This window comes from Gymnoscopelus microlampas (assembly GCF_963454915.1).
Source record: "Gymnoscopelus microlampas genome assembly, chromosome: 13".
NCBI classification, from domain to species: domain Eukaryota; kingdom Metazoa; phylum Chordata; class Actinopteri; order Myctophiformes; family Myctophidae; genus Gymnoscopelus; species Gymnoscopelus microlampas.
The window spans coordinates 26,407,608-26,430,209 of NC_139950.1; the positions used below are offsets into that span (position 1 = coordinate 26,407,608).

Here is a 22,602-nt window from a genome sequence, read left to right on the forward strand (position 1 = left end):
CCACAAAAACAAAAAGAAATCCATGGATTCAAGGCTTCATGGGGTGTACAATTGATAGAAAATAAGTCATTTTTTGGGTGAACTCCTCCTTTAACAACAACGGTTACATTTGTAGTGAAACATCTCTTCTCCTCATTCCCCTTTTGTTGACTGCGTGGTCAAAGTCCTGTTCGCATCCTTCCTTGTCCTGTATTTTCTCCCTAAGATTTCTTCTGTAGATTTCTGTGTAATGGAATTCACATTCTCAATGACGATGATGCTCCCCCCCACAACATTTCTCTCTGTCAGTTTTGAGTGTAATCCATAATCTCTGCATCTAATTCAGGGTCTCATTGTCAGAGCTGAAGTGTTCCTTCCAGCTTGTGGAGTCAGAGTGCAGCGCTAGTTTTAGTATATCCACAGCACTCGGCTAGCTCGTTAGCGCAAGCGGCATGGCTTAATTATAGGATAGTGTATGCTAATGTTGTTTCTTACTGTGAATGGCGGACAGTTTTTTTTTTTTACTGTACAACGCACCAATCCTCATTAGCATTTCACAAAAGCCTTATTTTAATGTTGTTCTAGGGGAATGAATTTAATGAATGACCTGATGAAAGGGAGATCTGGATTCGGGGGAGAGCGGTGTACATGTGCGTTTGTATGAAAATGGATTCGGAGAGATCGGAGTATACATGTTCGTTTGTATGGGAAAAGTGCTGGAGTGTTTTTCATTTTGCTTTAACCTTGTGTCTTATTTTGCGTGAATGTAGATGTTTCTTGGATTTGTTTTAAGGAGCTCGCTGTCTCTCCTTGAGAGCTCTCTGATCTCTACCCTAATAGCACTCTCTTCGTCACTGTCTCTTTTCCCCAGAGCGACGTACACATAGAGAGACACGGACAGACAGACAGACATAGACATAAGCCCTTCCCAGAAACTAATAACCATTATAAACATTGTACGTTACGTTTATTGTTATCTTTATTTTCTGTGGTTGCATATGTTTTAAAGCATGCAGAAGCAGTGGGCGTGTGTGTGTGTGTGTGTGTGTGTGTGTGTGTGTGTGTGTGTGTGTGTGTGTGTGTGTGTGTGTGTGGGTTTGTGTGTGTGATTAAACATAATACTTTAATAAGACATAGTCATAGATGCAATTATAATTAAGGAATACAAAATGTGACGTAATGCTGCGCAAAAGGGCCCACTTTGCCAAGAGGCCCACTTTGCTAAGAGACCCAGTTCTCTTACATTCTTGTAAGTGTCTCCCCTCTTCCTGGTCAAGTCCGGTGCCCCTGGTACACTAACTGACAGAGCTACAGTACCAGCACAGGCCAGCTTTCACATACTTATAATTAGTCCAAAGCATCAGCAACCATATTGTGGGGAAAACATTAGCGGAAAATAGCAGATCTACAAGCTCACAATGCGTCGCAATGACGCTGTTAGACAAAATATAGGGGTTTAAATGGTTCACTCATCCTAACTTTTACTTTAGGAACAGTGCGTGAGCAGCCATTCTCCAGTGCCTTTGGTCAAAAGGCACTGGCAATATGTCCCTCCCTACCATAATGTCTTCTGGTGTGAGAGGAACACAAGGAGAACATGCACACTCGAAGGATTCAAAGCCATTCTTGCTGTGAGGCAACAGCATTAAACATTATAGACACCTTAATTCAGAAACAAAGCAACAAGCAGGCATTATTTACAACATAAATACACTAAAACACAATGCAAAACCACAAATTACACATTGATACAAAATGTAACAAAACAACAGATGTTGGGGCTCCCAGGTGGCTCCCCTGGTAGAGCGCATATACTCAGTCCTTGTGCAGCCGGCCTGGGTTCGAATCTGACCCGAGGCTCTTTCCTGCATGTCCTTCCCCATCTCTCTCTCTGCATTTCCTTTCTTTCTCCACTGTAACTGTCAATAAAGACAAAAAATACCTTAAAAAACAGATGCAGTTCTCTGCAGGTTTTAACGTCTGAAGTAAACTTTTAAAATCACCAAGGGATTAAGTGCTCCAGTTTAATGTCTTTCTGGAGCTGATTCCAGGACTATGAAGCATAAAAACTAAAAGCCATCCTCCCACATTCTGTGGACATGTCAAAATTCTACTTTTGTTTTCAGAGCTCGTGCTGGAACATTGCTGTCAGCCTATGGAGAAGGACGCGTTTTGTTTGATAGGATTCACATTGAATTATTGGGAAATCATATAATCATAACCATATAAAACAGCTTTATGATCTAGGAAACAACTGATTAGGTTTCATAAACAGAATCTGTTTGCTGACTGTTGATCTGCCTATCTATCGCTCACTCTCAATATCTTGGTCTCTCTCTCTTGCTATCTTTCATTTATTACATTTTTTTCACACACGCACGCATGCACACACACACACACACACACACACACACACACACACACACACACACACACACACACACACACACACACACACACACACACACACACACACATGCATGTTTGTATTACTATACTTATGAGGACATCAACGTCTTAGGAGGGTGATTTTATGAATGCCATTTTTTGATGATTGTGCATTACATTCACCCATTCACACACACATTCCTACACTGATGGCGGAGGAAACCATGCAAGGCACCAACTTGCTCATCGGGAGCAATTTTAGGGGTTCAGTATCTTGCTCAAGGACACTTCGACACTAACTCTGGGGGAGCCCGGGATCGAACTGCGGCCGCTCTACCTCCTGAGCCACTGCCGCCCCTCTCACTCACTCTCACTCACTCACTCACGCACGCACACTCACGCACACGCACTTGCACACGTACACGCACGCACGCACGCACGCACGCACGCACGCACGCACGCACGCACGCACGCACACACACACACACACACACACACACACACACACACACACACACTCTCTCTCTTTCATGGATTCCCCAGTCTCTCCCTCTGTTTCTGGCGTGCTCTTGCAGTAAAAGAGCAGATGTACGGAGACACATTGAGGAGGTTGGTGGAGAACAGCTGTCTGATGCAGTAGAGCTCAGAAACCTTCTGAAGGAGGGAGGTGCACACTAACATCCATATTGTTAATTTGACTCAGAAAGTTTATGAACCAAATGGTCCCAAATTAACACCGAGGACTTTACTGTGTGGGAAGAGAGGATAGAATATGGACGGTGAGGAAGGAAAGAAAGAAAGAAAGAAAGAAAGAAAGAGAGAGAGAGAGAAAGATGTAGGTAGGTGGACAGTGGGAATACAGGAAGGAAGGAGATAGGAGAGTCAGGGGGGGGGGGGCACACCGGGGTGGGACACAGTGAGAATCATGGCTCAGGAACTGGGTCCTGTGGTGACAACAGCAGGTGACCTCTTGATGACCTTTGGTTACTCTCCGCTACTTCCAGGGAGAGAGATGGGGAGCTGTGTGTGTGTGTGTGTGTGTGTGTGTGTGTGTGTGTGTGTGTGTGTGTGTGTGTGTGTGTGTGTGTGTGTGTGTGTGTGTGTGTGTGTGTGTGTGTGTGTGTGTGTGTGTGTGTGTGTGTGTGTGTGTGTGTGTGTGTGTGTGTTGGACGATGTGTCTGCTGATGGATGCCTTGACATTTATGCACCTGTGTTTCATCTAGTGCTATATTTGTGTGTGTGTGTGTGTGTGCGAGTGCATGCGTCCGTGTGTGCGCGTGTGTGCGTGTGTGTGTGTGTGTGTGTGTGCGCGTGTGTGCGTGTGTGCGTGTGTGCGTGTGTGCGTGTGTGCGCGCGTGTGTGTGTGTGTGTGTGTGTGTGTGTGTGTGCGTGTGTGCGTGTGTGTGTGTGTGCGTGTGTGTGTGTGTGTGTGTCTGTGAGGAGGTTTACCTCAGTGTGCCATCAGCCTCAGAAGGTTTCTTACGTTGTTTGGGGATGGGTTCGTTCCAACAGGCCCCACAGGAACATGAGGCCTGCTCCGCTGCCAAACCATTGGACATGTGAGCTGTCCGGCTCATTCCGCAGCCGCTGCTACTGGGATTTGTAGTTGGGTTTTTCGTGTGTGTGTCTTTTGTCATCATGGCTGATGTGGCAGGGGAGGAGGCTGTGCCAACGAATCTCTGTCAGTGAGTATAAGCTGTTTCAGGATCAGCAAATATTTGACCACTCAAACCCCATATGGGTACCCAGAGTCCCTCAGGGCTCAATACTAGTATCTTTTCTGTTGTCTGTTATTGTGGGGAAAGCTTTCGCTGAAAATAGCCGATTGACAAGCTCACAACGCGACGGGTTGTGAGCTGGGGTTTAAGTGGTGTTAAGAGCTTGATATACTTTGTTGCATGCAGTGTCGCGCACTGAAAATAGCAGATCTACAAGCTAATAATGCGTTGCGCTCTGACAGGCTGTGAGCTTGTAGATCGGCTATTTTTGGTGCGCAACACTAGGTGATCTTTGCTGGGAAGTGGAGCAGGCAGCACTCTCTCTTCTGTGTTTTCTTTATTGAGACAGACATACTCACATTTTATTAGATTGTCCAGGTCTGCCTCATTCGTGGTATTATTATATTATTAGTAAGACAAGGCAAGGAAAGTTTATTTGTACAGCACGATTCAAAGTGATTAAGGCATAAAAAAAAGACATTTAAAGAGAGATAAATATGAATGAAGTTGTGGGACTCAAACCCACACCCACCAAGGGAAACAAACCTCACAAACAGGTAACTGTTTTTGTTTCTCCCTTTGCAGAAGACATGGCTTTGGTCTCATTCAGGCTATTCTCTCCATTACTTTAGTTTGAACTGAGAGGGAGAGAGTCAAACGTGGGTGATGAGGGGTGGGTTCGTCACTGGTCTTGTATAGCACTTACTTCTTTTCTCTCTCTCTCTCTCTCTCTCTCTCTCTCTCTCTCTCTGTCTTCTCTCTCTCTCTCTCTCTGTCTTCTCTCTCTCTCTCTCTCTCTCTCTGTCTTCTCTCTCTCTCTCTCTCTCTCTCTCTCTCTCTCTCTCTCTCTCTCTGTTGTCATGTCATACTGTAATGTATGTCGCTAAAAGAAAGTAAATAGATTAAAAAAAAACATCCATAGTAAAGAGAAACACATCTCCATTGCAGGTTCTGGTTTTCCGTGTTAAGTGGTCAGAGGGGTGGGCCGCGAACGCTTAAGAGATTTCCAATCAGGGCCGTGATCCAGAAAAGGATGAGAACCACTGGTCTATGTAATGGGCTCAATAGCAGGGGATAGACTACTGCAGGTTTTCCTTCAAAGTTCTCTTTATTCCCGTACAGCACTACATTCACCTGTTTGCCATGCCGTAGTAAGTATAATCGTTAGTTGTTTTCACATGCAAATAAGATCCAAGAAAGAACAGATAAAACAATGTGTCATGACACAGGTTCTCTCTGAGTGTGTGTGTGTGTGTGTGTGTGTGTGTGTGTGTGTGTGTGTGTGTGTGTGTGTGTGTGTGTGTGTGTGTGTGTGTGTGTGTGTGTGTGTGTGTGTGTGTGTGTGTGTGTGTGTGTGTGTGTGTGTGTGTGTGTGTGTGTGTGTGGGGGGGCATTGGAGTGGTTAAGGCGTGTATAACCTCTGACTCAGCCTGATATCTTGTCGCGGTTCGATTCCTGAGCCTGGCGGACCTTTGCTACGTGTCACTACCAGACTCTCTCCCATTTCCTGTCAATCTCCACTGTACTATCAATAAAGACAGAAAATGTCTGATAACATTGTTCATAACATAATAACAATTGGAATCAATAATTATTGTCCTGTATAATTGTGTTGCCCCCAGACAGATTCACTGTGTTTTGGTTCACCTGTTGATGTGCAGTTTGTCATTTATTGGCCCTTGTTACGTTGTTTTAGAATGACTTAAATTGCTAATATATAGTAGGAACTATGTTGGGCTGGACTAATGTCTGTCTTCCTTGTTTATGTAGGTCCATTGGTTACACTAAAACATACCCTGCTTTATAGTCTATTATAATCTAAATGGGACCATAATTTACATTGAAGAAGACTTGAAACTAGTGATTGAAAACAATAATTCATTAGGAAAACGTTTATCAAGTGAGACGTAGGGTAATTTTTCCGATGGACTACTGTACATTCAAACTCCCTTTTGCAACCAATGGAGTCACATCTGGCTCGTCATGAGATAGAATGCAGGTTTAAGTCACTTCCGCATTGGCTTAATTTTTCAGACCGGAAGCTTTTGCTACGGACACATTATGTCCAGCAAGCAATATTATAGAAAGCAGCTAGGCATTAATTTCTATGCAACACCACCAAATAGATATCAGCTAAGTTCACCCACCCCTCCAAAGACCCACTCACCTTTCATCTATCACATTTCCTTTAGCATTGTCTTGTATCGTCCTTGCATGAACGAACCTCAAAGATACAACGAGGCGGCTCTCATTCAGATGGTGAATCCTGCTCTAATCCTACTGTCGGTCCCTACAGGGGCATCCAGCAGCAGCTGTCGAGCTACAGGGAGACGGTGGTGCGTCAGGCCACGTCGGCGGCGGGCTCCACACACCGCGACGACGCCCCCACTTGCGGCATCTGTCACAAGACCAAGTTCGCGGACGGCTGCGGGAACCTGTGCTCCTACTGCCAGACCAAGTTCTGTGCTCGCTGCGGGGGCCGAGTCTCACTGCGCTCCAACACGGTGAGAGAGACACACACACACACACACACACACACACACACACACACACACACACACACACACACACACACACTGCCTTCTGACCCATAGAGTATATACATACAAAATCATTGCCGATTGTCCAGGTCAGTCGGCCACGGGTGTTGGATCTCAGGAGTAGGTGATGACGAGTAGTTTGTGTGTGTGTGTGTGTGTGCGTGTGCGTGTGCGCGTGTGTGTGTGTGTGTGCATGTGCGTGCACGTGCACGTGTGTGCGTGTGTGCGATTGCTGATGTGGTGAATGAAGTATAGTATACATACAGTGCATGTGGCACATTTGTACTTTATGTGTGTGTCGTGTATGCTGTGTGCATGTGTCGATGACGTGTACATTTGTGTGTGATAGATGCAGATTTGTGTGTGTGCGTGTGTGTGTGTGTGTGTGTGTGTGTATGTGTGTGTGTGTGTGTGTGTGCGCGCACACGTGCGTGTGCGCATGCGTGTGTGTGTGTGTGTGTGTGTGTGTGTGTGTGTGTGTGTGTGTGTGTGTGTGTGTGTGTGTGTGTGTGTGTGTGTGTGTGTGTGTGTGTGTGTGTGTGTGTGACCCATGGCAGGAGCTGGTAAAGGTTAATTGGGCATTAGGCTGTGCTGAGGACCAGGAGGAGGTCTCTGTCTCTCTGTCTCTGGACCCTCAAGGGGTCCAAGCTGCCCTATACACACACAGCAGGGGGCACCTGCTGAAGGTGTGTGTGTGTGTGTGTGTGTGTGTGTGTGTCTTTTTGGCTGTGTGTCTTGGGATCTCCTCTTAAATACTGTAGATGAAGTCACTTTCCACCTCTGCACGCGCCTTTTCCTCAACATTACCACCAATTGTGACATTTAATGATCACATAAAGATACACGCCTGCACACTATACACACACAATGTTAGACCTACAGTTGAACACACACACACACACATGCGCGCGCACACGCATGTACGCAAGCACACATGCATGCAAGCACGCAGATAGTCCTAAATACTTTTCAATTGAGCGGAGAGTTCATCCTGTGTGAGGAGTAGAGGTGGGAGGTCTTTGAAATATGAATGAATGACCTGCTGAATTTTCACACACACTCGCACGCACGCACGCACGCACGCACTCTCACACACACACACACACACACACACACCCACGTTCAAATTATTCTGACTCATTTGGTCTCTCTCTGCCCTTTCATCCACATGGGGACGCTGTCTGTCTGTGTGTCTCTCATCTGGTCTGCAGGAGGACAAAGTGGTGAGTCTACTTTTACTTATCTTTCTCTCTTTCTTACGCTCTTCCACCCCTCTCTCTAGAAAAGCCTCGAAGCCTAATTTATACTCTATATTATGATGGAATCACATGCCGAAAAGAACATATTTACAAGCTTCAAACAGCCTTGTTTGCTTGCAAATTTGTTATTTGTTTTGCCAGCGACACCATCATGCAACGGACTATGAATTTAGCTAAATAAATTCCTCTGCTGGTGTTTAATGTCAGGTTAAATCTTCACTTGCCCTTGTTTGCTCCCAACCCCCAGGTGGCGCTGCCAAAGCTCTACTTTGACAGAACTGGGCCAAGCTCACATGACCCATGATCACACACCCTTCACTTTAACCAGCCTAAAAAAAACCTTCTGTTGGTTCTGAACCCCAAGAACAATATTTCACAGTTTCACAACAAAAGAATTTCAGACAAATATCTTGTAAAATGTAACTTTTTGTATATTTGGAAACCTACGTCACCTACTGTATGTCCTTTCTGTATGGGAATGCACCAGGATGCTGTTTCATCAGTTTTATATATGACTGGCTAGTTAGTATAGAGTTGGATGGCTGTCCTGACTTGAACTGCTACTTGACATGGATTCATTTAATTACTCTGGGGTTGATTAATCTTGCCTGGCTCAGTGGTCTACTACTGGTGGTGCAAAGTCACTCTTGCCAGATTATGCTCCCATTGGATGAGAATCAGCATTGGATGCTGGGAAGCAGATGAAAGTGTCTCCACTCCAGCAGTCGTTCTGTCAGAGAACTCTGAGTTGATGTTCTCAGTTTTAAACCTTGATTGGACCCCGGTTCTTCTCTTCTCTCTCAAGTCAAGCACTGACTTTTTTGTAACATTGACATATTGATGTATTAGATCAGTGGTGATCTAATACCACCAAAATGAACATATTTGAACTGGGAACCCCCCACCCTGACAAGCACTTGGAATTGTAGGAGTTGATGCATTACATTTAGTTTGACTCGGTTCCACAGATAAATATTGTGAAAATAGCCGATCTACAAAAAGGTATTTAATTGTGAAAAAGGCTATTTTCACAATTGTTGCCTTTGTCTTATATTATTTGACCATTTGGCCAATGTTTGACCAGTTTTTATAGAATAGTTTGTTGATTACTTTTGATGCCATAATGGTCTTATAACGGACGATCACAGTTACACTGTTTTTGTTCCGGTGGAAAGAGGAGAGACTCGTCTCTCCACGGAGACACCGTTTGTTTACATCCGGGTTAAAAAAAAAGATCACTGGATTGTCAAAACGACTCAAAATAAGGTAAAACCGCTGGCACTGGCGGATTAATTAATTAATACCTGGCAGTGAATATGTTTTAAGGTCCTAACATTGGCACTTTCAGTGTCATCTGAATTTCTACTGTGTATTTTGCTACTTTTCTGTCCTGTCCCTGTCCCTTTTTTCAAACCATAATGTGACCTGCTCTACTGGAGGTCATTAAAATATTCATTCCTGTCTTCAGTGGTGGACAAAGTATATCAAGTAAATGCTGAAGTATTCAAAAGTACAAATTACAAAGTACATTTTTTGGGGTTTCCCCAAAAAAATATTACATTTTCCGACATTTAAAAAAAAAACAGATCTACTAGCTGTACAGCTAGTGTCACTATATTTGAAATAGGGCTTAAGTGGTTAATTCATAATATATTTGTCAAGTTTGGGTCCCAAGAGTCCCTTCATAGAATACAATATTTCAATTTGAAATGTAGCAAAGAGAAGTCACGTACAATAAAAATTTGCTTAAGGACAGTACTCAAGTAAATGTACTTAGTTATGTCCACCACTGCCTTTCATGTACATAACTCCAGTGTGTTCCCATGAGCACTTGAGTGACTTCAGTACAGGTAACATTAATTTGGACATCCCATGAAAACACACACACACACACACGCACACGCACACGCACGCGCACACGCACACGCACACGCACACTGAGCCAGTTCTCGTGAGTTACGCACTAAAATTAGCTGATATATAGTGTACAGTGTGTGTTGTGATGTACTGTATATGGCGGTATGTAGTCTATAGCGCATTTCCATGCTAATGAAATTCTGGGCTCATTATCGGCTGTGATTTCTGAGCTCTGGTTGGGAGACCTGTGTGTGTGTGTGTGTGTGTGTGTGTGTGTGTGTGTGTGTGTGTGTGTGTGTGTGTGTGTGTGTGTGTGTGTACTTGCATGCGTTTGTGCTGAAGCCAAGGCTGTTTTTGAAGTCTTCAGACCCCCTCTCCTGGGAGTGCTGTGGGTTGCTCTCTCTCTCACTCTCTCTGTCACACACATGCATCTGCAAAGACATTTTCTGATGCTCACACATAAAATTTCATGCACGCACGCACGCACATACACACACACACACACACACATGCACGCACGCACGCGCACATACGCACATACACACACACACACACACACACACACACACACACACACACACACACACACACACACACACACACACACACACACACACACACACACACACACACACACACACGCACATCCTTCTAATTGTAATGTCTAGGGCTGTATGTGAGCGGGGGCCTGTGTGTGTGTTTATGAGGTCATAACTCACAACAGCTGATTGCTGTTTTTAGACCCATTCTAATTTAGGAACAGATAAAAATGTGTTATCCACTGTTGTCTGTTACACACTGATATACCGCTCACTGTTACTTTAACACATTATGACACAGAACATTAAGAGAGTGCAAAAGGAACACATTATAAAAGGGCATCTGAGTCCAATTAAAATAAAAATTTAAAGAAGTAAAAACAATAAAAAAAAAACAATAAGAGAATGAAATTACAGTGCAGATGAAATTATTAGTAAACCTCAGTAAAAGGCAGCGGCAAACTGAAAGGTTTTTAGCTTTGAGATCTGAGAGTTGTAGCAGATCTACAGTTTTTCTGGGAGTATTTTCCAAATATGCAATGCATAAAAACGCTGCAAAACACTGCTTCTCCGCGAGTAGTTCAGATTCTAATCTGGGGACAGAATTTAGAACTGTCCCAGATTACCTGAGAGGTCTGAATGGTTCATGATGTAGTACAAGATCAGAAATGTATTTTGGCCCTAAACCATTCAATGCTTTCTAGACCAACAGTAGTATTTTGAAATCAATTATTTGACAGACGGGGGGGTAGTGTAAAAATCTCAGAATTGGAGTGATTATGGTCCACTTTTGTGGCATTACTAAAGACAGCAGCAGCCTTCTGAATCAACTGCAGCTGTCCGGTCGATTTTTAGGGAGATCTGTAAAGACACCATTGCAGTAGTCCTAGTTGAGTCTACTGAAGATGAACTCATGAACGTCTTTCCAAATCTTGCTGAGACATAAGTCCTTTAATCCTTGATATATTCTTGAGGAGATTGTAGGCTCAAAGCTGCCCTTTGTAAGTGTTTTAATGTGGCTGTTGAAATTCAGGCTTGAATCCATGACTACCCCACAATTTCTGGCTTCGGTTGTGGTTTTTAACATTATTACTGTTTGAATCTGAGTGCTGACATGTAGTCGTTCCTCCTTTGCGCCAAAAACAATTATTGCAGTTTTTTCTTTAACTGAATAAAAATCTGGCACATCCCAATCATTGATTTGTTCAATGTCTTTACTCAGTGTTTGTATTGGACCTTAGTCCGTTGGTGATACACTTATGTAAATGTGTGTGCTGTTGTTTTCCAAATCTGTGCCAAGGTAGATGTCATTTTGTTCCGCTAAGATGTGTATTTCCCTATCTAGACACTGGTATACTCACTGTTACTGTATCTACATACTGGTATCTACAGTATATACTGGTATACTACTCACCATTACTGTAGCAACACACTGGCATCTACAGTACACACTGGTATCTGGTGGTGTCTATACTAACTCATATCTACCACTCCCTGGTGTTTTTGGAAGACATGACAGGAGAAAAGGAAATACTTTTTTTGGTCCATTGACACAGGAACTACAGTATGTCTTTTTTGCATATCCCTCCAATATGTCAGAGCACAGGGTCAGCATTGCTTGTGGGCACCGCTGATTTAATACCAGCCAGCCACCTTACAGTCACCAGATGGAATACTCCCTCCTGTCAATACCGGTGATCGAACCAGCAACCTTTGGGTCACGGGTTGGCCTCCCTACATCAAGGCCAACCTGCCTTTTCTTACGCAGTGTTAGGAGCAGAAGTTCTGGCATTTGGAGCTATACCCAGATCACTACACTTTTCCCCCCCAAGGGACTGTTCTATTTTAGGACAACCCTCAGCCAGTGTGACTGCTCATCATACTGTAGGATCCCATACTTCAGCATCTTTTCTGGGGGGTTATTTTCTCATGCTGTATGGTTTGACATTTTCAAAGGCGATATACAGTACATTACATTCGTTCTTCTCGAGAGCCACAGAGAGGTTGGACGATGTCTGTGGTCACTCCAGCACATGGCGGGTGTGTCTCCATGTCCGGTATGTTAGGGGAGAGAGACAGAGAGAGAGGGAGAGAGACAGAGAGAGAGGGGGGGGGGGGCAGGGGGGGGGGCTGGAGTGAGAGTCATGTGTCATCTGTTGTTAACACCATGGAGCTCCATGATTACTATTGATCTCCGGTCTTGCTAGCCTCCTCTGTCTCCGTGTCCATCTCTCATTGACTGGTCTTAAGGCGGCCATCTTTCTCCCCTGTTATGGCTGAGCGCTCATTATTGTAGGCGAAGTTGGCGCACACACGCACGCACACGCGCACACACACACACACACACACACACACACACACACACACACACACACACACACACACACACACACACACACACACACACACACACACACACACACACACACACACACACACACACACACACACACACACACACACACACACATATATATACACATTACAATATATATATATATACACATTACAATATATATATTACAATATATATATTACAATATACATACATACATACATACATACATACATACATACATACATACATACATACATACATACATACATACATACATACAGTAAATACAAACTTACTGCCTCATTCTCACTCTTAATTTCAATTGACTCCACATTAAATTGACTATACCTAGGGTAAATGTATGCACGTTAGAGACATCTAGTGGTAAAAAGTATAGCAGCACCCTGATTGTCATCAATAGCATTATTAGAACTGTGTGTCAAGCTCAAGTGGGTTGTGTGTACGTGTGTGTGTGAGCACAAAGATGAAGCTGAACTTGTCCTCGCATCGACCTGCTGATGGCACGTCAGAAAAATGTATGATACCCCCCTCCCTCATCTGGTCCCTCTCTAACATCACTACATTATTTATACTATTGATTCACCGTTTAAATCTAGATATGGTCTGTCTGTGTGTGTGTGTGTGTGTGTGTGTGTGTGTGTGTGTGTGTGTGTGTGTGTGTGTGTGTGACCCTGTGAGAGACGAAGATCCTCCTACAAAGTCAGTAGTTGACTTTTGGGTGTAGTTATGGTTGTTTGTATGTTTATTTACCAGAGTGTTTTATTTGTTTGCAGTGTGTTTACACACACACACACACACACACACACACACACACACACACACACACTTAGCCACGCACATGCTGCCCGTGTCTATGCGTTATACTGTCATTGGCAGAGACCACGTCCTGGTTCCCGCCTCCCTTCCCCAGAGGAAGGAGGCTGATCCATTGGTCTCACCTGTGAGTGACACAGGAGGCGATCATTTCTTCACCCTCGCTGACTGATCTATGGAGAGGACCGTGAATCTAATGGAAGTGGCTTGTGTAACATGACAGTATGTCATGTTTAGTGTGTGTAGAAATCTAGCGGCTGTGTGCAGACAGACACAGAGAGAGAGAGAGAGAGAGAGAGAGAGAGAGAGAGAGAGAGAGATAGAGGGGCAGATATAGACAGACACAGAAACGTCTGTATGGATGAGAGCAAACCAAGGCAGCAGCAGCGCTAGAAGAGGGGAGAGCAGAGCGACAGACAGACAGACAGACAGACAAGCGGAGATGGAGGGGGGTGGCAGAGAGAGGCAGAGTGTGAATTCATGAGAGAGTGGGAAGAGAAAAAGACAGAGATGAGTGCGTAATGCTAGGGAAGCCCCCGGCTGACCCGAGGGAGTGCTGAAGAAGAGCATGACGGTGAATACAGGAAAGAAAGAGGGAGAGAGCAGATCATGAGCTGGAATGTAAGACAACAAAGATGTCATTACTTTCGTGGGAATATACGGCTGTAACGTATAACATACTGTAGCCTACTTAAAATATCTCTTCTCTATCGTCATTTCAACATTTGATTTGACTGGGACAGCTTGTGGGCTTGGCATTTGAGATAGTGGAGTTCTGAAAAGCAAATGGACAGCTAGACGCCACTGTCAAAGTACATTACATGTTACTACAGTATGTATGTATGTATGTATGTTCTGTTGCGATGTATGAATAAACAAAATTCACATTTTGAGCTGACCACACACGTATTGTGGATTAATTGACTTTTCCTGTCATATGTTAAATACTCTTTGATTGTCGTGGAGTTTTACAGTATGTTTGTATTTCTTAAAGACAGGCCTATTGATGTATTGCCATTAATAGCTGTTGATTTGTGGTCTGACTCACAAGTCAGCCTCTAAACACTGTGCGACACGTATGTTATTTTCAAATATCCGATGGATATAGGTTTAAAGTGCTCATGTGACCTATAGTTGCTTTTTTGGGCTTGTTTTCATAAACCTGGTTGCTCTCTTTAGCAAGATCACACTACTTGATCACACTGGTAAGCGTATGTTTGGCAGTGATTCTCTAAAGCCAGAGTTATACTTAGTTGCGCATGGGTGTCGTGCACCGAAAATAGACGATCTACAAGCTCACAACGCGTTGCAGCGCAACATGTTGTGGCATTGTAGATCTGCTATTTTCCGATATAAAATAAATAGTATGAAATAAAAAGGTGTGAGCTTCGCCAGGCTCATGCCAGCAGCCATGGTCAACAGAAGCTCACAGGCATGGTAGGAGTGCACACACACACACACACACACACACACACACACACACACACACACACACACACACACACACACACACACACACACATGCACACGCACACGCACACGCATACACACACACACACGTGTATTAATGGCACTTACCCGCTGCTCCTAATAGTTAGGATGGGTTAATTTAATTGCAGAGTATGTGCAAACAACAACAACACAGCTTGTATGAGGGTCTTGTCAAGTACATTTAGGTCATGTTAGGCTCCACAGAGCAGCACAGGTCAGGCAGCAGGGCAGATGAGGAGTTTTTTGCATTGTTTAAAACATATTTTTTTGTATTGAGAGAGACAGGAAAGAGAGAAACAGTCGTGAATGGGATTATGTGTAATGCAAGTCACCCCCTGCTGGGAATCGAAACAGGTATATTGAGCTGCTGAGGTGTTCCCAAGTTCCATCCAGAGGATGTGATAACTATGGTTACCGAGAACCTACTCCCCCCCCCCTTCCAGAAAACAAGCACCCAACCGTAGGAACTCCCAGCATTTCATTGTTATATCATATTGCACACACAGTCATGAATACTGCTGCACACGCACGCACGCACGCACGCACGCACGCACACACACACACACACACACACACACACACACACACACACACACACACACACACACACACACACACACACACACACACACACACACACACACACACACACACACACACAGATGGAGCTCAATGCAAACAAACACACAGAGAGGTTTGGTGTCCTAGTTTTCCTAGAGAAGCCATAAGCCATTTTCTCTTTCTGTCTCTCCTTTCTTTCACTCTCCCTCACATGTACGCTCATCTCTGAGGGTCTGTGTCACTGTGGTCATGTGACATGCTGCTGCTGCTGGTGGGGTTTATGTGGCGGTCTGTGTACTGTATAGAGCATGCATGTGAGTACGCTCTCGTGTATGTTTACTAGGGTTACAACAGTTAATCAAAGTAATCGATTGAATCCATTATAAAGAATTATAGATAATAAGATTAAATAATTGATTAATAAATTATAATCAATCCCGCTGTGAGCTTGTACTGTAGATCAGCAATTTTAAAAAGAAATTGCACGACACTGTTGTGCGATGAAGAATACATGAAAGCTTAAGTGGTAAATCGATTTGTTGATATATAAAGAAATACAAAAATATTCGGTTCACTTTTTCAATGAATCAAAAAAAGTCATCACTAGAATAATCGCTAAGAAAATAATCAATAGTTGCAGGCAGCCCTAATGTTTACACCTGTATGCATGCATGTGAGGGGGTGAAAGCGGTCCTGTATGTACAGTTTAGCTGTACCTATATCTGTGTGTTTGTCCACAACTGTTTGTGTATTTGTACAATGGTGTGCTTATACTGTGCTTTTGTGTTTGCGCATTATGATGCACACATTATCATGCCTTGGTTGCTCTGGTTATTACGCTATATCAGAGTTCCTCTTTCTATTTTTGTACTGCAAATCTATAATGTCAGCTTTAATAATAGGTTGGGATGCTAATCCTTTGTCTCCCTCCACAACAACACAGTGGGAGGCGATGGCATTGCACATCTCATTCTAAAACATAGACAAACATAAGCCTGTTAAAATGCAGTACAGACACATTCACTGTTGAAGAACAGTGAATGCCAGTTGCAGCTCTTCTCAAATGTACAGTAGGGAAATTACATTAAATTGGTATTTACAGCGTAGCATTAAACATTATTAACAAACACCTTCACAAGTAGTGTATACAACATCCTAATTAGCCTGTGACTTTTCTGAAATACAGATATATTTGTATGGGTGTTTGATGTAATCTAATTTCTTTGCAAAACAAGTGTAAATCAGTAAATATGTAGTATTGTTAAAACAACCATTCATCATCATTGTATATAGGTTTAATGGAGTATTGCCCTACTTACATAGAAATCCAGGAATTCAGCTAAACTAGGCTAAACTAAAGTTAGCCCTAGAATGTCTGTGATACTAAATGGCTAAACTTAAGTATACTAAACTAACATACACACAGAGACAAAAGGCATTAAATGAGGCATTTTTCAGGCTGGAGATGAAGTAGGGACCCCCACTACTTTTTCCACAGCTGTCATATAGCTTCATTGACTTATTTCACAATACTATACTCAGTGTTGGGTTCATGTTTGCTGTTGTTGTTGTTCTTCTTTTGTTTACACATGGTCTTTCCTATTAAGTATTACTATGTTGGATTCATGTTAATGTGTATTTTCAGACATTTAACCTACTTAAACCCTCAATACTTGATCTGCCCTTTTTCACCTAATCTCTTTGCTGAAACTATCTACAAGCTCTAATTGTTGTGAGCTTGTAGATCTGCTATTTTCAGTGAATGTTACCCCCCAGAATAGGAATGCTAGGGTTCAAGTGGTTAATATAATATCTATATATATAAAAGCTCTATATATATATATATATATATATATATATATATATATATATATATATATATATATATATATGGGGTTAGGTTAGGGTTAGGGTTATATAACAGGGACTTCCTGTTGAGTGGAAAGTAAAAGTACAATTCCTCCAAAACAATGCTGGCGAGTCTCGAGATGTGCAGCATGCATAGCCTAGGAGGTTATATTATAGCGTATGGATGATTTTGCTCAGACAGGAGAAAGTTTGACGTCATGTTAAAAGCCGAGGGACGGACCAGTCCCATTGAGCTATTTAAGAACCCGTCCACCACCAGCTGCGCATAATGAAATTGATTAGAGGAGAGGAGCGGACGCTCATATAGACGCACGCGGTCATGGAGGATGGTTGGTTTGTTTTCGAAAATGACTCCGACAGATCCGTGGTCAGTGACTGGGGCTGGGAGCAGTGCTACGGTCAAGGTGAGGCCTGGCTCAGCCAGGACTCACAACAGAGGAATTCTATATCAGTAACTTTAGAGTGAGTAACTATTTTGTGCAACTAGAGATTGGGTGTAGCCGTCTGTCTCGACCGTCATGAATGAACTTCAACCTGGTGTTTTCACTTATTCCATTTACGGCCCCCGTACATCTACATAAACGTTAAGATATAAAGTGCTTACCCCATGGCCACGGATGTTACAATTCTACTCTGGCCCTCAGAAGTACCTGTATCTTCCGTATTGTTCAATAAATAGCATTTTAATCCGATCGGTAACCATTTTCTCATAGTTAATAATAATGTATCACAGAGTGCAGTACACCTCCCAACCGATACGGTCGCGTAGTTGAAAACGTTTGGAGGAAATACGGAGAAAATGGCCACCGATCGTATCAAAATGCTTTTTATTGAATAATACGGAAGATACGTGTACTTCTGAGGGCCCGTATATAATTGTAATATCCGTGGCCATGGGGTAAGCACTTTATATTTGAAATTTGAACTTTTATGTAGATGTTCGGGCCTTAAATGGAGGAAGTGCAAACACCAGGTTGAAGTTCATCCATGACAGTCATGTTTCAGGACTATATTCGGGGTATTGGTGAGCGTTTGTTCTAGCCTGGTAAACCCTCCCTCCGGAAATCTCATTTTCATGTGAGAAATGCGATTTCCGGAGGGAGGGTTTACGTTTTATCTGCAGTTTCAAGTGTGTATAGGCTAGCCTACTTAACGAGTAGCAAGCAACACATATTTATTCATCTGATGAATATCCCTCGAGGTGAGGTTATTGATGACGCATATATTGTGTAATTATTGAGTAAATCTAAATTCATCATTCTCAATGTGATAACGTACTGTAAGGCCAATAAACGTGTGTTCTATGTGACGTTTGATCAGAAATGGTCAACTGCTGGTTCTGATTGTATAGAAGAAAGATGGAGCAATTGCACAATTTATCTAGGCACCTTTTTAATTACACAGAGCTTTTGATACTGCTCTTCTTGATACTGTACACCTAATTGTAATAAAGGACCCTGTGTTGCGCGCTGTTTGATTGGTCCAGGATAATGGCCCCTTTAATTACACTTAACGTTTGAGGTACTGTAACATTGTTTAATTGTAATTAAGAACCCTTGTGTTGTGCGCAGTTTGATTGGTCAGGGCTAATGCACCTTAATTGCACAGGACGTTTGAGGTAGCCTACTGTACATTGTTTAATTGTAATTAAGGACCCAATCAAAATGGTTACAGCTTGCAGCTGGATGTGTTAAGGCATGGGGTGGTATGGTTAGTATTTGTAAATCATTTGAGTAAGGTTTAGGCACTGTTTGTATGGTTAAGTTGTTTAGGCATGTGGCTTTGGTGTGGTTTAGTTAAGGTTAGGTGCTGTTAGTATGACTAAAGGATCATGCTGCTGTCAATACATGTCATGATGTCCTTTCACAACGTAAATCATAATGCAGTATCTTGCATAAACATGGATAATGTTCCAGTTAATGACTGTATTGTTAATTTTCACTTAAGGATAGGCAGTCTGTGTTAGTAGCCTGGCTTCACATGGAGCCTGCTTATATCAGTGCTTAAAGGAGAATTTTGGACTAAGTTTTTCTTACCTTTTCTATGACGTTACATCTTAGGACGAATGGTACAGTAGAAAAATTTCATAACTCCATCCCAGGTCCGCCAAAGCTTAAAACGTGCGCGGATAGGCCTTGCGTTGGATCACATATTTTAATAGCTTTATTTTTTGTGAGATCATAGTGACAGAACATTATGCAACCAAAAAAAAAAAAACCTTAGTCTCGCGAGATTGAAATCTCGAGATTTCAATCTCGTCTAGCGAGACTTCTGTTTTTTTCCTTTTCTTTTTTGACAGTGTTCTGTCACTATGAACGTCAGATCTCACCCAAAAAAAAAGAAAAAGCTATTAAAATATGCAAGGCCTATCCGCGCATGTTTTAAGCTGTGGTGAACCCAGGATGGAGTTATGAAAATGTTCTACTGTACCATTCATCCTAAGATATCATAACGTCATAGAAAAGGTAAGAGAAACTTAGTCCAAAATTCTCCTTTAAGTTATGTGCAGCCACTCCCTCCAAAGAAAAGTCTCTTTATAAATCGTGACATTTGAGGTAGTGTATTTTCGCAAAATGTTAGCCTATTTTCCCCAAATGTTGTGACATACCCAAAATTGTGACGACAGGGTTCATGTGGTTAAGGCCTTTTCACATGGGAAGCGTGGGCAGATAAAATGGGCGTGGGGCATCTTGACAGGTGGAGTGACAAGTGGGCGTGGCCGAAATCCCCTAAAACTGTCTCAAGTTCGATGAATTGTTAACTTTTTTTTTTCTACGTGATGTGTAGAAATGCAGCATGTGGAGGTGCCTGACGTTCAAGTATTAACTTCAGTCACCCAGTGTCCAGTGCCCATTGTGGTGAAAATGGACCCCTAATACATTTTGGTTGAAAATGTTAAATTCAGTGCACATTATGTCTTTACTTAGTTTTTTTTGTTTGAAATTAACTGGTGAATTTTGTGGACTGTTGAGCCTGATATATATACTTTGACATACGTACGTTGTCATGTGTCTAAAATAGCCGATACACAAGCTCACAGCGGCTCACAGATTTTGGCGCGTGAACTTGTATATTTGCCATCAGCACAGAACACTGTAGTACGAGAGACAAATTAGGCATTACAATTATAAAGGTTATGACAACGGCTGCCTAAGAAAATGTTTTGATGCTTAATCAATAAGTATCAGTTATTTACATTAGTTTGCAGTGGCGTCACGCAGCATTAGGATTACTTAATGGTTTGGGTGTCACTATCGGGTGAACATTTCATGACCTATTAACAGATACTCCCATGTATGTGTGGTTTCAGAGAAGAGAAGCATAGTCCTGGGACGCAACAAGACGAAACATACTCTTCCCCATCCTGCTCTCAAACCGACACAGGTGATGGGTGGCTTCCATCATCCAACACCACTGCCTCACTGTCTCTACGGTCCTCTCCCTACTCGACTCAGAGGGAGGGACAAAAAGGGAAGAAAAATAAGAGAGCCAGCCACGATGACCATTCAAGGTCTCCCTCGCCATTGTGGAGATCAGGCGACTCCCCGGCAGGCCAAAGCACCAGAAAGGTGGCTAAATTGTCTGAATTGACCAGGGCCTCAACAGGGTCCCCTTCATGGTCCCACAGGTCTAGAGCCACTCGCCGAAGAAAATGGAGAGATGAGGAAGTCGGCAAGGCTGCCCGTTCAAGGTCGCCGTTCTGGAGATTAGGTGACTCCCTGACAGGCCAAAGCACCAGAAAGGTGGCCGTGTGGTCTGAATTGACCACGGCTCCCGCAGTTTCTTCCTCCACATCAAAGCGCAAGCGCCCCAGGAGCCGTAAGAAAGCCTGGCAGACCAGGAAGGTGTTTCTGGTGTCGCAAACAAATGAAACATGCCAAACGAGGACACCGGGAGACCCTGGCAGGAGTACACTGGCTGCTCCTGTCTCTGTCCCAGGTGAGGCATACGGTCGCTGCCAGTACTGTGGCCGATACCCAAACAATTCTCAATGGAGAAGGGCGGCCTACTGGAGAAGGGCGGCCTACTGGAGAAGAGTGGCCTACTGGAGACGCAGATCCATCACAACCTCCTGGAGACGCAGATCCAGTACGACCCCCTGGAGACGCAGGGCCGCCACAACCACCTGGGAGCACATGCCCACTCCCATCGCTCCCGCTAGTCAACGCTGCAGCTTCCGGGACAGCATCGAGCAGTGCCACTGCTGCAAAGGAAAAGGCAGACACCAAATGACTTCCTGGAAGTGCGGGCGTTGCATGGTTCCCTTGTGCCTGTCGCTGCACAGGAATTGCTTTGCAGTGTGGCATGGAGTGAAGACCACAGAGGGACTGTAGGAAATGGCTGTGCACAGAGCCAGCCCTGCACAGAGCCAGCCCGTCTAATCTATATTCCCTCCATATTAAAACCCCCTGCCTGTCCCTAATAGGGGTGTTTGTACTATGTAACATCATGGGACCTTAACCTACAGTAGGGATGACTCCTCTTGGTGGCAAAAAAAAGTTTTTGCATGTAATGCAGTCGTTTTATTTTTTGAACGTTTGAACTTGAAGAAAAGGGCATGTATTCATTAATTCATTCATTTTCACAAACGTTTGCTGCAACTATCGATAATTGTCTTAATGAATTAATTCTACTTTTTCAATTATCTGAATAAGCAAGAAGCAATACATTTTCTTTATCGTTCACAATGCAGCCCTGCTTTTCTGTTTCCCCCTGCTGTATCTAAACATAATTGAATAAAATAAAACATTAAGTAAAAATAAAATGAGTCATATTTGTATTGCAACATTACATGAGGAGTTATGAATAGGCCTCCACAAACAGGCACATTTTCCGGGTTATTCACAAAATTGCTAATATTGACACACCTGTGACAATAGTCCAGATAAGTAGAGCAGCCAGTGATGTAGCAGTTGACTGCTTTGGTTTGACTGTAGAGAACCACAGACTGGAGGCTGTTTTCATGTGTCCCTTATCTGCTGTGTGAGTGGTGCTGGGGTGTTTGGTGGATAAATATAGCTGCGTTGGTGTGAAGCTCCTCTCTCCTCGGCTTTTGTAGGCTCATCAAAAAAAGGTTTCTAGGGAGGGGGGGGGGGGGGGGGGTAATGGGAGGTGGGGGTGAAGCGGGACATGGGTTTAGGGACAGCGAAATGAGGGAGGGAAGAAGTGAGCAAGTGATGGGTCGAAGAGAGGTAGAATGGGGAGGATGACAAAGGATGGCAGCCATAA

General features: G+C 43.4%; 1 protein-coding gene across 1 annotated transcript in view; it reads left to right on the forward strand.

The window, feature by feature from the left end:
- rims1a (regulating synaptic membrane exocytosis 1a) overlaps positions 1 to 22,602 on the forward strand; it is a gene marked incomplete at both ends in the record, with an annotated part of 96,933 nt that overhangs the window by 21,641 nt on the left and 52,690 nt on the right. Inside the window, 2 exon segments of the mRNA XM_084076786.1 lie at positions 6,382 to 6,589; positions 7,837 to 7,848. Coding sequence (XP_083932912.1) covers positions 6,382 to 6,589; positions 7,837 to 7,848 — 220 coding nt within the window.